The sequence below is a fragment of the Nannobrachium achirus genome, assembly GCF_963921795.1.
Source record: "Nannobrachium achirus genome assembly, chromosome: 4".
Lineage (NCBI taxonomy): Eukaryota > Metazoa > Chordata > Actinopteri > Myctophiformes > Myctophidae > Nannobrachium > Nannobrachium achirus.
The window spans coordinates 44,592,126-44,604,720 of NC_137813.1; the positions used below are offsets into that span (position 1 = coordinate 44,592,126).

A 12,595-nucleotide genomic window follows, 5' to 3' on the forward strand; every position below is an offset into this window, starting at 1 on the left:
TCAGAAGATTTGTGGTGTGGGGGTTATGCTATGGGGGTGTGCACAGTATAGAGGGATGGAAAGTAACTTTAACTGGTGCTTGCATGAGAAAATGCGCACGCACGTGCGCGCGCACACACACACGCGCGCGCGGCCATCCAACTAGTGTGTGCCTCAGTTCATGGTAGGCTATGTAAACAGGCAGACGAACAATAACATCTCTTATCAATTTTAGAACATCGGGGACACCTGCTGGCCGATTTAATACAAATTACCATGTCTTGGATTTTCATGGTTCATCATTCATGGGTAAGACGAGCTTGAACGATCTTTCAAAGATTGTGTTTATATGGAAGCAAATATGCAAGGTAATTTATTTATGCTATGCATCATCCCGGATATACAGTAAAAAATAAAAAAAGGGAACTTGACTGAGTAATACAACCATGGGAAATTATACACCATTTAAATATGATTATGATCGAGATATTCAAAGATCAAAAAGAACAACATGATTAAATGACATACCAAAATAAAAGGCTAAACTAAAGATCTAAAACTCATGGAGGCAATTACCACCCATATGCACTGACATGCACAGACCCCAAAAAACATACAGAGCATCATATCATACGAATACATTTTTACTGAGGCCCGAAGCAGAAAGGTTTAACAGGAAACGCCATTTCATGTCCAAGCAAGTGACGCTGACGCAACATGGTTGCGCACTTAAACACATTTGATGACGTCCTTTAACTTACGCCTAAATGTCTTAGATAAGTCATCTTTTTTCCCCATGTTTCTGGCAACAAACTAGTCATACATAATAGGGATTAGCAATACAGTGAGTACATTTGCGAAAACAAGTCATCGTAAAAACAGTGTTGGTCATTCATTTTTATTTTCGTCCGCGTCCTGTTTCACCTCCTCGTAGGCGCCATCTTCGTCTTTGTCTCCTTCCCTGGAGTTGGGGACCCAGAGCCCTGATTCTATGCACTTCTTCATGTGGATCTTGGCCTCCTAAGAGCACAGAATAACAACATTCATTAGCTGAGCTATTTGAAGCTGCAATCATCCATTACGTTTTATGTCCTCTCCCGGTGCAGAAAGGTAATTGCAAAATGTAAGACCGGGGATTGAAACTCGTGATCAAACTTGATTTAATAGTCTCCATCATTTATTAACTGGAATAACATTTTTGTACACTAGATAATTATCTCGATAGTTCATGTGCTTAGTGTAGCTAGCATACTGTATATCAGAATCGTTTTTTCCACAAATGGCAGAAAACCGCTCCATTCCCATTAAATTTAGGCCTAGAATTATTGAATGCTTTAACCAGTGAAAAATAGCAGATATACAAGCTCACAGCGCAGCACCGAGTGCCGCGCTGCGAGCTTGTAGATCTGCTATTTTTGAGTCATGAAAATGTGTGCAAATCTTTGAATATATGTATTTTCAAAGTGAATCTTTGTAACTCAAATTTTGCTTCTGGGTGGTCCCTGGAACTAAATATTTTGAGATGGGCGTCCCTGGCCAAATACATATCATTTTGGGGTCCTTTACATGAAAAGGTTTGAGCACCAATGACATAGTAGTTTCTCAAGAACAGACTAACTGAGCTCCAGTTAAGTGAAAAGGACCTTTTCTTTGACAATGGCTAGCCAGATTGCTGACATAGAAACATATAGGTTTTTCAAAAAATCTTTGAAGGATTCAAAAGGCACTTATAGAATCGGGTCAACATTCTAATTTTCACGATTTTTCAAAAATAGCAGATCTACAAGCTCGCAGCGCGGCACCGCTGTGAGCTTGTATATCTGCTATTTTTCAATAGTTAAAGTATATTTATAAAATAAATGGGTTAAAATGCATTGGCAGAATCCGCCCTCATAGGTAGAATCAAAGTGGGGTGTGACCGTGCCCTAACTGTGTTAAAGCTGCACTATGTAACTTTCCTCTATGTCTTCATCTGATTACCATTTAACTAGATACAGGCAATTACAGATACTTTATTCTGAAATAAACAGTGCCATCATCAGCCACTCCCACATAAGATGAATAAAACCAGACAAACAAATCTAACTTACCGTTGGGTCCATTTTGCTGATCACGTCCTGTAACAATCCGATGTCTTTATCATCAAAACATTTCCGCATCTCCTGCAAATAAAAATAAACAAAATAACAAGGATTATTGGGACTGTTTAAAATTGAACTTGCAAAAACAGATAGTTAGCCAGGGTTTCTGCAGGTATCAGCACTTGAACGAAAATGTAAATACATTTTACATCAAAACATGTCATTTTTAAGGCACCAGCAATCTGTATCAGTATCAGTAGTCAGTAGTCAAAGCAACGCCAATGCAGGGTTGCCACCTTTCAGATTGTGGCTGCTAGGGATGCTAATTTTGATTGTTTTAAATGAGATTTCCAACTTTAATGGTTATTAATTGTTGGACGGATGACTGTGAATCACTCATAGTCCCAAATTAACACCCGCCAGAGGACTGCATTTGTTGTCATGAAACTGCTACAGGAAATCTGTATAGCCATAGGTGGGTAAATGCAGTCTTTGGTAATTAAATTATGGAGATCATCCGCCACTCTCGCCAGAAGGAAAAATCTATTTCCTACATGCTGTCACAATCTATTACATCTTCTGTACTGTGTGTCATTGTGCATACTGCATATTACATAGTTGCCTTAGTCATAATGTTTTTGATCGATGAAAAATTAAAATATGATTAAAAAAGTTTATTCTGCAAAAAGACTTTGTTTGGACATGAAAGTCCCATGCCAGTCTCAGCCATCACAGATTCTCAGCTTCTTGAAGTTCAAGTTTCCCTGTGTTACTTGTACAGTATAAGGCAGCAATCATGAAGCAATATGCAGCATTGTAATGTGGCAGCTGCCTACAGGGCTAGCCTCGCGTAGCCAGGCTTAAAAGCCTGGTGACAATAGAAGGCAGAAAGCGTTCAACTTCCGCCGTAGGAATTTCACCGGAAGCTGTATTTTTTTCACGGTGCGGTGTTCCTGCAAACGTATTCCCTGCACGAAATTAACTCTGGTCTACGTCTCCTGCTCCGTCGGTTGCGCTCGCAATAAACAATATACAAACAAAAACATTGATTCAAGCAATGTTACACCTATTAAGAGTGAGTTAAGAGCTACAATCTATTTTAGTTTTTTCGCTGGGGAATGTAAACAGACCCGCACCGCATGACGTAACGTCCGTTAAACGCAGACTTCTGCTAGAAATCTTGGAACACACCGGAAGGCAAATTGTCTACAGGGTGCTACAGGGCAGGCGTCACAAAAGGTACCGCCCCAACGACAACACACACAATAAAAATTACTGTTTAACTGATAGTACTAGTAAGACACCCGAGGGTGGAATGCGACCTCAGGGTGACATGCAACCTCGCCCTAAAGGGCGAGGTCGCGCCAATTCTTGACAATCTGGCCAACCACAGCGTTTCTCTGACGATTCTAGTTGTCATTCTGGGGGGAGTTTGTTCATGTTTTTGTGAGGGTATCAACCCTAGGAGACACGGGGAGAACATGCAAACTCCACACAGAAAGGCCCTATCGCCAACCGAACCTAGGGTGTGAGCGATAGGGCCTTTCTGTGTGGAGTTTGCGTGGTACAGAAGGACACATACACTTCTGGAATCATGTGCGTCGACTTAAAGTTGGATCCAGGCCTAATAACTTTATCTGGCCGCCCCGTTGCCACCTCCTTGTTACATTTTCTTTTCTCCAGGTGGATGGACATTCTTTCATGGACATCCTTTCATAGGTGATCTAAGTCCAGTCGCCCGTATCAGATCAGAGGAGGATACCGCACATTGTACCTCATCCACCCTTTCTTCTCTCTCCTTTTGGTATCTTTATCCTCCTTTCTTTTTTTCTTTTTTATTCTTCTCTTTTTTTGTCTTTCTTAGTCTTGTGTATCCTTCTCTTTTTTTTTGTATTTCTTAGTCTTGTGTAGCCGCCCCGTACAGGAAGAGATGGGGACTTGAGGTCGCAAGTCAGGACTTGAACCTGTGACGCTGCAAAAGCTGGATTATCAGCCTAGATGTTTGGAACACTACCCTGTGTTCCAGAGCAGCAGTTGATTCTCAGTACTGGGTGGTTCATTTGTTTCTCATTTTGGTATGTTGTCACCTTGACTTTGATTATGAAGACATGACTTGTTGAGATTACTTTATTCAATATGTCTTCAAATGCAATTTTGTCATTCTCTTTGAAATTTTTCAGTGATTCCTGGGTCATGTTGTGACCCAGCAGTACCTCAGCTGTTTCGTGGAAGCATGTCACCCATTGAACATCTCCAGATTCTTCAATTTTTACCTTCAGCCGAAGTCTGTATTTAACGTTTGGAGAGGTCTTTTCGCATTTGGGACAATAGTAGGATCCCTTTTCCAGGTCTCTAAGTTTCCTGTTGCATCTGTCAGTGGTACACGCTTCATATATGTCCTGTTCAATGTCAGCAACCTTTGCTGTTACTTCATAGTATTTCTCCCATTCTCCCTCTTCTTCTGGTGCATTTTTCATCTCGCTCAGGGATTTCCAGTTGATCACGACATTCTGTGAATTTGTCAGGGATTCAGTGATGAAGACTTTTCCTTGTTTTTTGTACCATTTTTTAAGCCTAGTCGCTTCTGTTATATCTGGATTGACCATGATAGTTGAGTTGTATGACATACTCAGAGATCGGCCTCCAAAATCTGACACCTTTGCTGATCTCACTGCGACAATGGCTTGACTTGTCCCATCAAACTTCCTTGCTTTATCTTCCCACAGGGTGAATGTTATCTCTTTACCACTGTCGTCCATTAACTGGAAGTCTCTCTTGCAGATCTTGACGCCCTCTTTAGTTTTCTTTTCTGACACTGGTTCAACACTCTTGCAAATTCCAATCACGTCAATAAGGCTGTTTGGGTCTTTTTTCTCTATCTCACTGATGGGTACGAAGGTACTGATCATTGTGCTGCTAACACAGAGCACGACATTGCTGTTACGGGTCAGTATAATCTCGTACTCGTTCACGCTGGCATAGATTGCGTTAGATTTCTTGAGAGTTGCATTGGAGATACGGTATGTATTGTCCTGCTCCACTAGAGGGAAGAAAGAGTCAGCCTCCGTGTTGAACGCAGTGATCTGGATCTTCTTTCCACTTTCATCGGCAATGGTAAAATTAAATAATCTTCCCTTTCCACTCTGAAAACCACGTACATCAGTCTTTGTAGTCACATCTCCATATATAGTGTTATCCACATCTCCATGTTAGGACTCATATATGGGCATAAAAAGTATGTCATGTGACATCACGTTCGTCGACAGTCTCCCCTGGAACATGGGAGCATGTGGGCATGGACATGGGTGGCTGGGGATACTGCTCCATGTTCACGCGGCAATGAACTTTATTGACTCCGACCTAATAATGGCTACTGTCTATGACGGTAGTTCCATATGACATATTGGACTAGACTATCTCCATATATAGTGTTATCCACATCTCCATGTTAGGACTCATATATGGGCATAAAAAGTATGTCATGTGACATCACTTCCTGTACAGACAGTCAGCAATTGACTCCGGATTAACAATGGCTACTGTCTATGACAGTAGTCCCATATGACATATTGGACTAGACTATCTCCATATATAGTGTAATCCACATCTCCATGTTTAGACAGCCAATGACTCCGGCCTAACAATGGCTACTTTCTATGACGGTAGTCCCATATGACATGATGGACTGGACTATCTCCATATATAGTGTTATCCACATTTCGTGAATCAGACTGATAAGCAGAAACACCAATGGCATTTGTATCAATAACATCTTATCACTTCCCATACCTATGTTCTTTCTGAAATAACTAAATGGCTAAACATGCTTATTTTGGACTACACCATGCCAATTTAGCCATTGTGTGGCCCCTTTTTTTCTTCCAATTCAGTCATTATGCGATATTCCTCCCACTGCTTGCTACTGCTGTTGCACCCTATTGGCTCACCTGCCAGTGAGGAGCCCCCACTGGGAGGATGCAGCCTTGTTCCTACTCCTCCTGCTCAACATTCCCCACTGACAGGTACCACGTTGGTGGCTAGTACCACCCCAGCCCATAGGAGTAGTACATGACAGTACATGCAGCGACAACAAAGGTCAGAGGATTCAAAGTTAAACCCATACAAATTCAAAGTTATCTCACTTTTTTTAAGAAACCACTTCCGACCTCTGTAATTAATAATATTAATATTAATCTAATACTTAAGTTTGCAGTGTGAGTTTGTGACCGGTTGTGAGCTTGCAGGTTGGTTATTTTTGTTAAAAACCAGTCAACTAAGTATAGGGTTTAAGTGAAGGTATGGTAATAGTAAGGACTTACTTCTGGTAGGGACTCGTAAACATCTACAGGATCCAGGCCTCCAGGTCCAAGGCGCTTTTGCCGTTCCTCTTCCTCGTACTCCTTCATGGCCTTCTCGATACGGATCTTAGCCCTACCGCGTACCCGCTCTTTGAAGGACTCCAGCTCTTCATTGAAAGCATCCTGATACTGCTGATCTGCAGTCTATGGGGGATACAGTATATCACTTAGTTGGGAAGTTGTTTTTGTGCTAAATAATGGAGCAATTTGTCTATGGCTTCATATACCATGATGCGGTTGTATTTCACGTTTCTATTCTACTTAGTCTAGTGTCAGTAGCCCGACGGAGAAACTCACATTGGAAAGAGTCGACAGAATGAGTGAGTAAATCACTCGCTCAGAATGGCTAAACTGTGATTGAGTGGAACTAGCCTGCCATGACCAGACTAGGGGGGCGCTCTCCATTCCGACATGTCGCCACCACCACAACATTGACTTCTTATTGTCGGAGTGGCAACACCTCCATAGAGGTTAGGTTTAGGGTTAGGTATAGGGTTAGTGTCGTAATGGAGACATGTCGGAATGGAGACATGTCGGAATGGAGACATGCAACCACCAGACTAATATGTCAAGGGCATTTTTTTCTTTTTTGCAATGGCAGATTCGTCTGGTTTCCAGGCTTAAGTAGAATAGTAGAGTCCGTCTGTGGTGTTCCTTTTCTTTTACAGCTCCTCCGAGGTCCATATAGTCAATGTCCCAGGCTCCCAGCCACAATATATCTAACCCTTTTCACATCAGAATTCCCTAGGATAGGAGAATGCAGGCCTGGTATCCGGGGTCATGTTCGACTCAATACAAAAGTTAAAAAAATAAAACACACAGACTTGGGGCTGGTGGTTTGTAAAACAAATTGACGTATGTTCCATTTCTAAGTCACCACTAAAATGTCAACACCAAAAACCTCTCATTTGAAAACATTGCACAAAAAGAAACAGACACACTCACCTTTATCTTGGCAAAGAATTGACGGAAACAGCCACGGGGGTCCACCTTTAAGCTTTTGGCCAGCTCCAAAATGAACTGCATGACTATAGTCTGATGAGCCACTTGCTCCATCAATGCGTGTTTCTATAAAAGCAGCAATGGGGACATTCTCAGAATTTAGTTTACAATGACAGACAGTGACTGTGAAAATGTATTGTGCCATTGAAATAAAGAGGAGAAGCACCAGGCAAGCATGTATTTTAGTTAGATCACTTATTTTTTTGCTGCCACAGCTAAAGCCTATGTATGATATAAACATTTTAGTGTGTGCCTTGGTTAGACAGCAGAAATGATTTATTAAAGCACTTTTACCTCCTCAACTTCAAGGTCGATGCACATGATGACCAGGTAGTTTGCAGTCTCCTCACATACTAAATGAGAGTTGTCAGAAAGGTACTTCTGGCTGTCATCCCAACGTCGCATCATGCCTGCAGCAAAACGAACACTGATAGATCCTCACTACTCTTAGCTACAGTATTAAAGCCCTTCATCATGTAGTAAAGGATGGGACGATGCCTCTGAGTCTGACATGCAACAATAATTAATGAGACACCAACGATGGGCAATGGTTCTTACCAAAATGCTTGATATCCTTCTCATACTTCTCCACAAAGGTTTTATGCTTTTCTTCTTTCTGCTCTTCGGTCTCCTCACTGGCGTCTGGCTTGACATTGACAACGCTCTACAAGAGGGTATCATGTGAGAATGGCATTAAGCACTACACTGCTATAGCAGCTTAAACCTTGCAAACATAGTAGTAACATTGTAGTGACATGGACTTTTTGGCCATATCGGTATGCACCGATATGACCAATATAATTGATATGACTTTTTCTTTAGGGGCTAGTGAAAGTTACAAGTATGGTTTGTGCGCTATGAAATGTGAGCTTAGCATAATCACAGTAATCCTTAATCATATTCAAGGGCTTTTGGAAAGAAATGAAACTCCAGACCAGTTAGAGCACTGCAGATTGGAAATCTGTGGTTCTTTAATAAAGACATCGGTTTAAGAAAGCAGTCTGAATCTGTACTGTAGTACGACTGTCACTTTACCTTTTCATTATCATCTTGGTGCAAAATCTTTACACAATCCACATATAGTTGGGGATCCACATGCCCAAAAGCTCAAGGAATAAGTTTTAACCTGTGATGTTCTGCCGCACTTTTTATTTCTGTTTTATCTATTAGTTTGGTCATTAAGGTCCACAGAATGAGAGGCCTGCTCTGCCGGAAACATCGCGAAAGAAAGTTATGGCCATTTGTATATTCACTGTCCCATTGACTCCACTACACAGGAAAGGAAATATTATAAAAAAGAAAGAAAATGCTTTAAGTAGCATGTGAGGGGTCAAACTGGAGAGTTTTCATGATTCTGAATCCATTGCAAGCATTTGAAAAAAACAAAAACATTCCTTGGGCTAGAAAACTAACCAACAGAACTGTGAAAAGTGACGACTCATCACTGTGATGACTGTAAAAAGTGATGACTCATCACTTTTCACACTTTGTTTGGTCCGTTTTCTAGCCCAAGGAATGTTTTTTTGTGCAAATTAAATGCTTGCAATGGATTCAGAATCATGAAAACTCTCCAGTTTGACCCCTCACATGCTACTTAAAGCAAATGTTTTCTTTTTTATAATATATTGTAGTGGAGTCAATGGGACAGTGAATATACAAATGGCAATAACTTTTTTTCGCGATGTTTCCGGCAGAGCAGGCCTCTCATTCTGTGGACCTTAATGACCAAACTAATAGATAAAACAGAAATAAAAAGTGCGGCAGAACATCACAGGTCCTCTCCCATTTTGAGAGACTGGATCCCCGGCTAATAAGAGTAAAAGGCGTGTTTATTTATATATGTATCGGTGATAGCCCCCCCATCTAGAATATCGTATCGGATCACAAAAAGGTTGGTCACTAAAACAGCTCACGAGCCGTCTCACCTTGCTGAATCCCTCCTTGCTGAGCGTGTCCACGTTCCATGGCATCTTCTTCTCTTCCCGCACATGCTCATCCAGTTTCTTCTCGCATTCCCGTTCCTCTTTTTTCAGTCTCTTCTCCTCGGCCTGTGCCTTGCTCAACTCCGCTTTGGCGTCATCCGTCGCAGAGTTGGCGAGCTCCCGTGTTTTCTTCTGTGCATCTGCCAGCTTACGCTTGGAATCAGCAACTGCCTTCTCTAAATCCTCAGTCTTCTTTTGAAACTCATCCATTCGCTCCACACGTGCCTGCAGAAGAGCATGAGAAGACATCAGGCACATCTAAATAGATACAGGCCTGATGAAGTGTACTATGCACCCCTTCAGGCTAAGCCTGAACATCTTATATTGTTTGGGTTAAAATATGTATATGGGCTATATAAATATTTGTGACAATTTCCATCAATTCCCTCACACTCCCTGTATTACATACAATTTCCCATTGTCCAGGTTTGTCATGCAACTGATAGGACTATATGGTTGACTATATTTCATCAACTTTCTATTTCAGTGATTACCAACCAGTGGTCCATGGGCCACCAGTGGTCCCTAGCTAAATGACACTTGTAGATCTTTAACTCTTGAGAGTGTAACTGTAAAGTGAACCCTTTGGTTTAATTTTACGCTCTCAAGAGTAAAATTCTTGTTGCAATTCAGCATTACTTGATTTATAAGAAGTCTACACAATTAGAGAATGTAGAAGAATTATTTTGAGCATCGTGTGCCTGTTATCTCTCCTATGGTACCACATCAATACAGCATGGAATTGTGGACAAAATCGTATCCAACTTGGATCTGAGGCTAAATCTCACCAAACGGTGGTCCGTGGCTCAAATGCCGAATTAATAATGGACCTTGATATGAAAAAGGTTGAAAACCACTGATTATACATGATGAAGTTAGCCAACGTTAGCAACCTAGCTAACTGGTCTTTTAAGTTGCTCGTGTCGCTGACTAGATTGCTCATAAGTTAAACAATAATAAACTAGAACAACCCGTTACTGTACCTGGTGTCTCCATCTGAAAAGGCTGGGTGTGTCGATGTTTGGATGCGTGTCGTCTTCATCATCTGAGACCTCAATGTGGTCCCACACGCTGTAGTCTATTCTGGACATGATGATGCTAGCAGGCTGCTAACGCAGATAACGTTTAGCTTGCGAGAATGTTCCGACTACGTTAGCGGTGTAAACGTAAATACAGATTAAATGTGTGTAATGGCGGCGGCGAGAAAGGCCCTTTGACATGTATTTGATGCCAACACAGAGGCCTGCTCTATCCTGCCAAAAGCAGCACTTTCTTTGCAGACCAGTTTCGCATCTACTACTAGTTTCTGGAGAATTCTAGCAGCAGATTTCCGCCTCGACGTCAATACGTCATCGACATCCGTATTCACTCACGTACTAAATTCACGTAGCCGACGTAGGGCTGTGGTTCTCAATCTTTTTCATGTCAAGGACCCCCAAAATGGCACTTATTAGCCCGCGGACCCGAATTTGAAAAGATATGCCAGGGACCCCCATTAAAAAAGATTTTTACGGCTCAAGCAGTGATTCTCAACCATTTAAATTCCAAGGGCCCCCAGTTTGACACTTGCTTGTCCACGTCACACTGAGGGTCGGTACCAAAATTAGCCAATGAAACCATAGAGTATAGAATGAAACCAGCGCTCCCCAAAACAACAAGTTTGGGGATTGGACGGAATTGATTACATGATACAGTCACCTGTGCATTTAGTCTCAATGTTTGTAAACAAGAAACTGTACATAATAACTGTGATGATATTAGAATGTGTGTTTTTTTTTTTTAGCTATCCATGAGATGAATGCCAAGGACTTCCGACGTAAAAAAAGACTGTAAAAGGACTTAATTGGGATGCTCCTTTTAGGCAGGGTGTTTAACTGTACTTGTACTGTACTACATTCTTTTATGTATTGACTATACTCTCCACTTTTGTCTAATAAAATACTCAATCAAAAAACATACCCAATAAGGGTCCATTTGGTTCCTCCTAACTTTCATTTAGCTGGGGACCCTGGAACTCCCTCAAGGACCCCTGGGGAGAACCGCATTATGAAATCTTTGTCTCACAAATAATTAATGGTCGTCAAATTCCATCAATATTACTTTAAAACTTGAGTCAAACATTTTCAAATGTTCAAAACATTTCAAAATATTCTGACAATAGTAGATCACAACATGTAACATTTGGACGCATTGTGATATTGTAGCTATCAGCTATTTGCTTAACAGTTCCACTAGAATATAGAACTTTTTCATTTCTATTTTTCAAAAATGGTTAATAATAAGTAAATGAAGATGGAGAGTTACACTAGCATGGATAAAATGGATAGTCTAGACACAACCTAGAAAAGATCCAAATCGTTCAAGTCCAAGTCAGATGCAATAATGAAACCTGGTCCCCTCAAATGTCTTCAAGCCATTTAATGTAATAGGATTACAATTTGTTGCATTGCTGGAAATTATGGAAAAACTCTGCCTATGCCATTAAGGCCAAGAGTCTGAATCGACCGAGAAGCAAGCATTCTCATAAACTATAAATCTTATTTACATTTTGGAAATCAGGTTTGAACAGCTGAATCCCCTCCCATTTCAGAAGTGGAAATGCTTGCTGCTGCTTGACCGCACCACTCGACAAATACAGGTGCACTTATTTATATCAATACACATTTAATTTTCTATTCAATAGTAGAAGGGCTTCCAGAGCATTGCAAATATAGCTGGTTATCAAATATCAATGCTAGACATATGTATATGTCACCGGATGTTAGAGAAACAGGACGGCCGAGAAACGGAGCACTCGCGGTGCCGCACGGGGCGGAACAAGCGGTCGCCCACAACAACGTCCTCCAGGCGGAGCCCATCGATTGTCCACGACATTGCAAGCGGCGCGAAGGCCAGCGGGCCTTGGTCCTGCTCTTCGCCCCCGAGCGCCGCAGGCGCGAGTGGCCGCGAAGAGCGGGCCAGCGCGAGTTACGAAGCCGTGGTGAATGCAATCGTTATATTTATGCCCAGGCCGTAAGGCCTGGGCAAGCCCAAGATAAACGCTCATAGTAAGCTAATGGCTAAGCTAATGGCTAAGCTAATGGCTAAACACCGCCCAGCTAGGCTAGTAAATAAAGAAAGGGAGTCGCAAACGAGTGACGTCAGCGCCTGCACTAGTGAATGGCTGTCTATGGGCTGTCGTCACCATCTGGTG

At 41.7% G+C, this 12,595-nt stretch overlaps 1 protein-coding gene across 1 annotated transcript; it reads right to left on the bottom strand.

Annotated features, from left to right (window-relative positions):
• Positions 1-333: 333 nt before the first annotated feature.
• On the bottom strand, positions 334-10,720 carry cdc37 (cell division cycle 37 homolog). Its single transcript, XM_080723965.1, has 8 exons — positions 10,386-10,720; positions 9,346-9,627; positions 7,979-8,084; positions 7,715-7,830; positions 7,364-7,486; positions 6,380-6,562; positions 2,070-2,141; positions 334-999 (listed from the first exon to the last, which is right to left on the bottom strand). Exons 1-8 carry the CDS (start codon positions 10,491-10,493, stop codon positions 868-870), a joined length of 1,122 nt encoding a protein of 373 aa, XP_080580091.1. The 5' UTR covers positions 10,494-10,720; the 3' UTR covers positions 334-867.
• Positions 10,721-12,595: the final 1,875 nt, after the last annotated feature.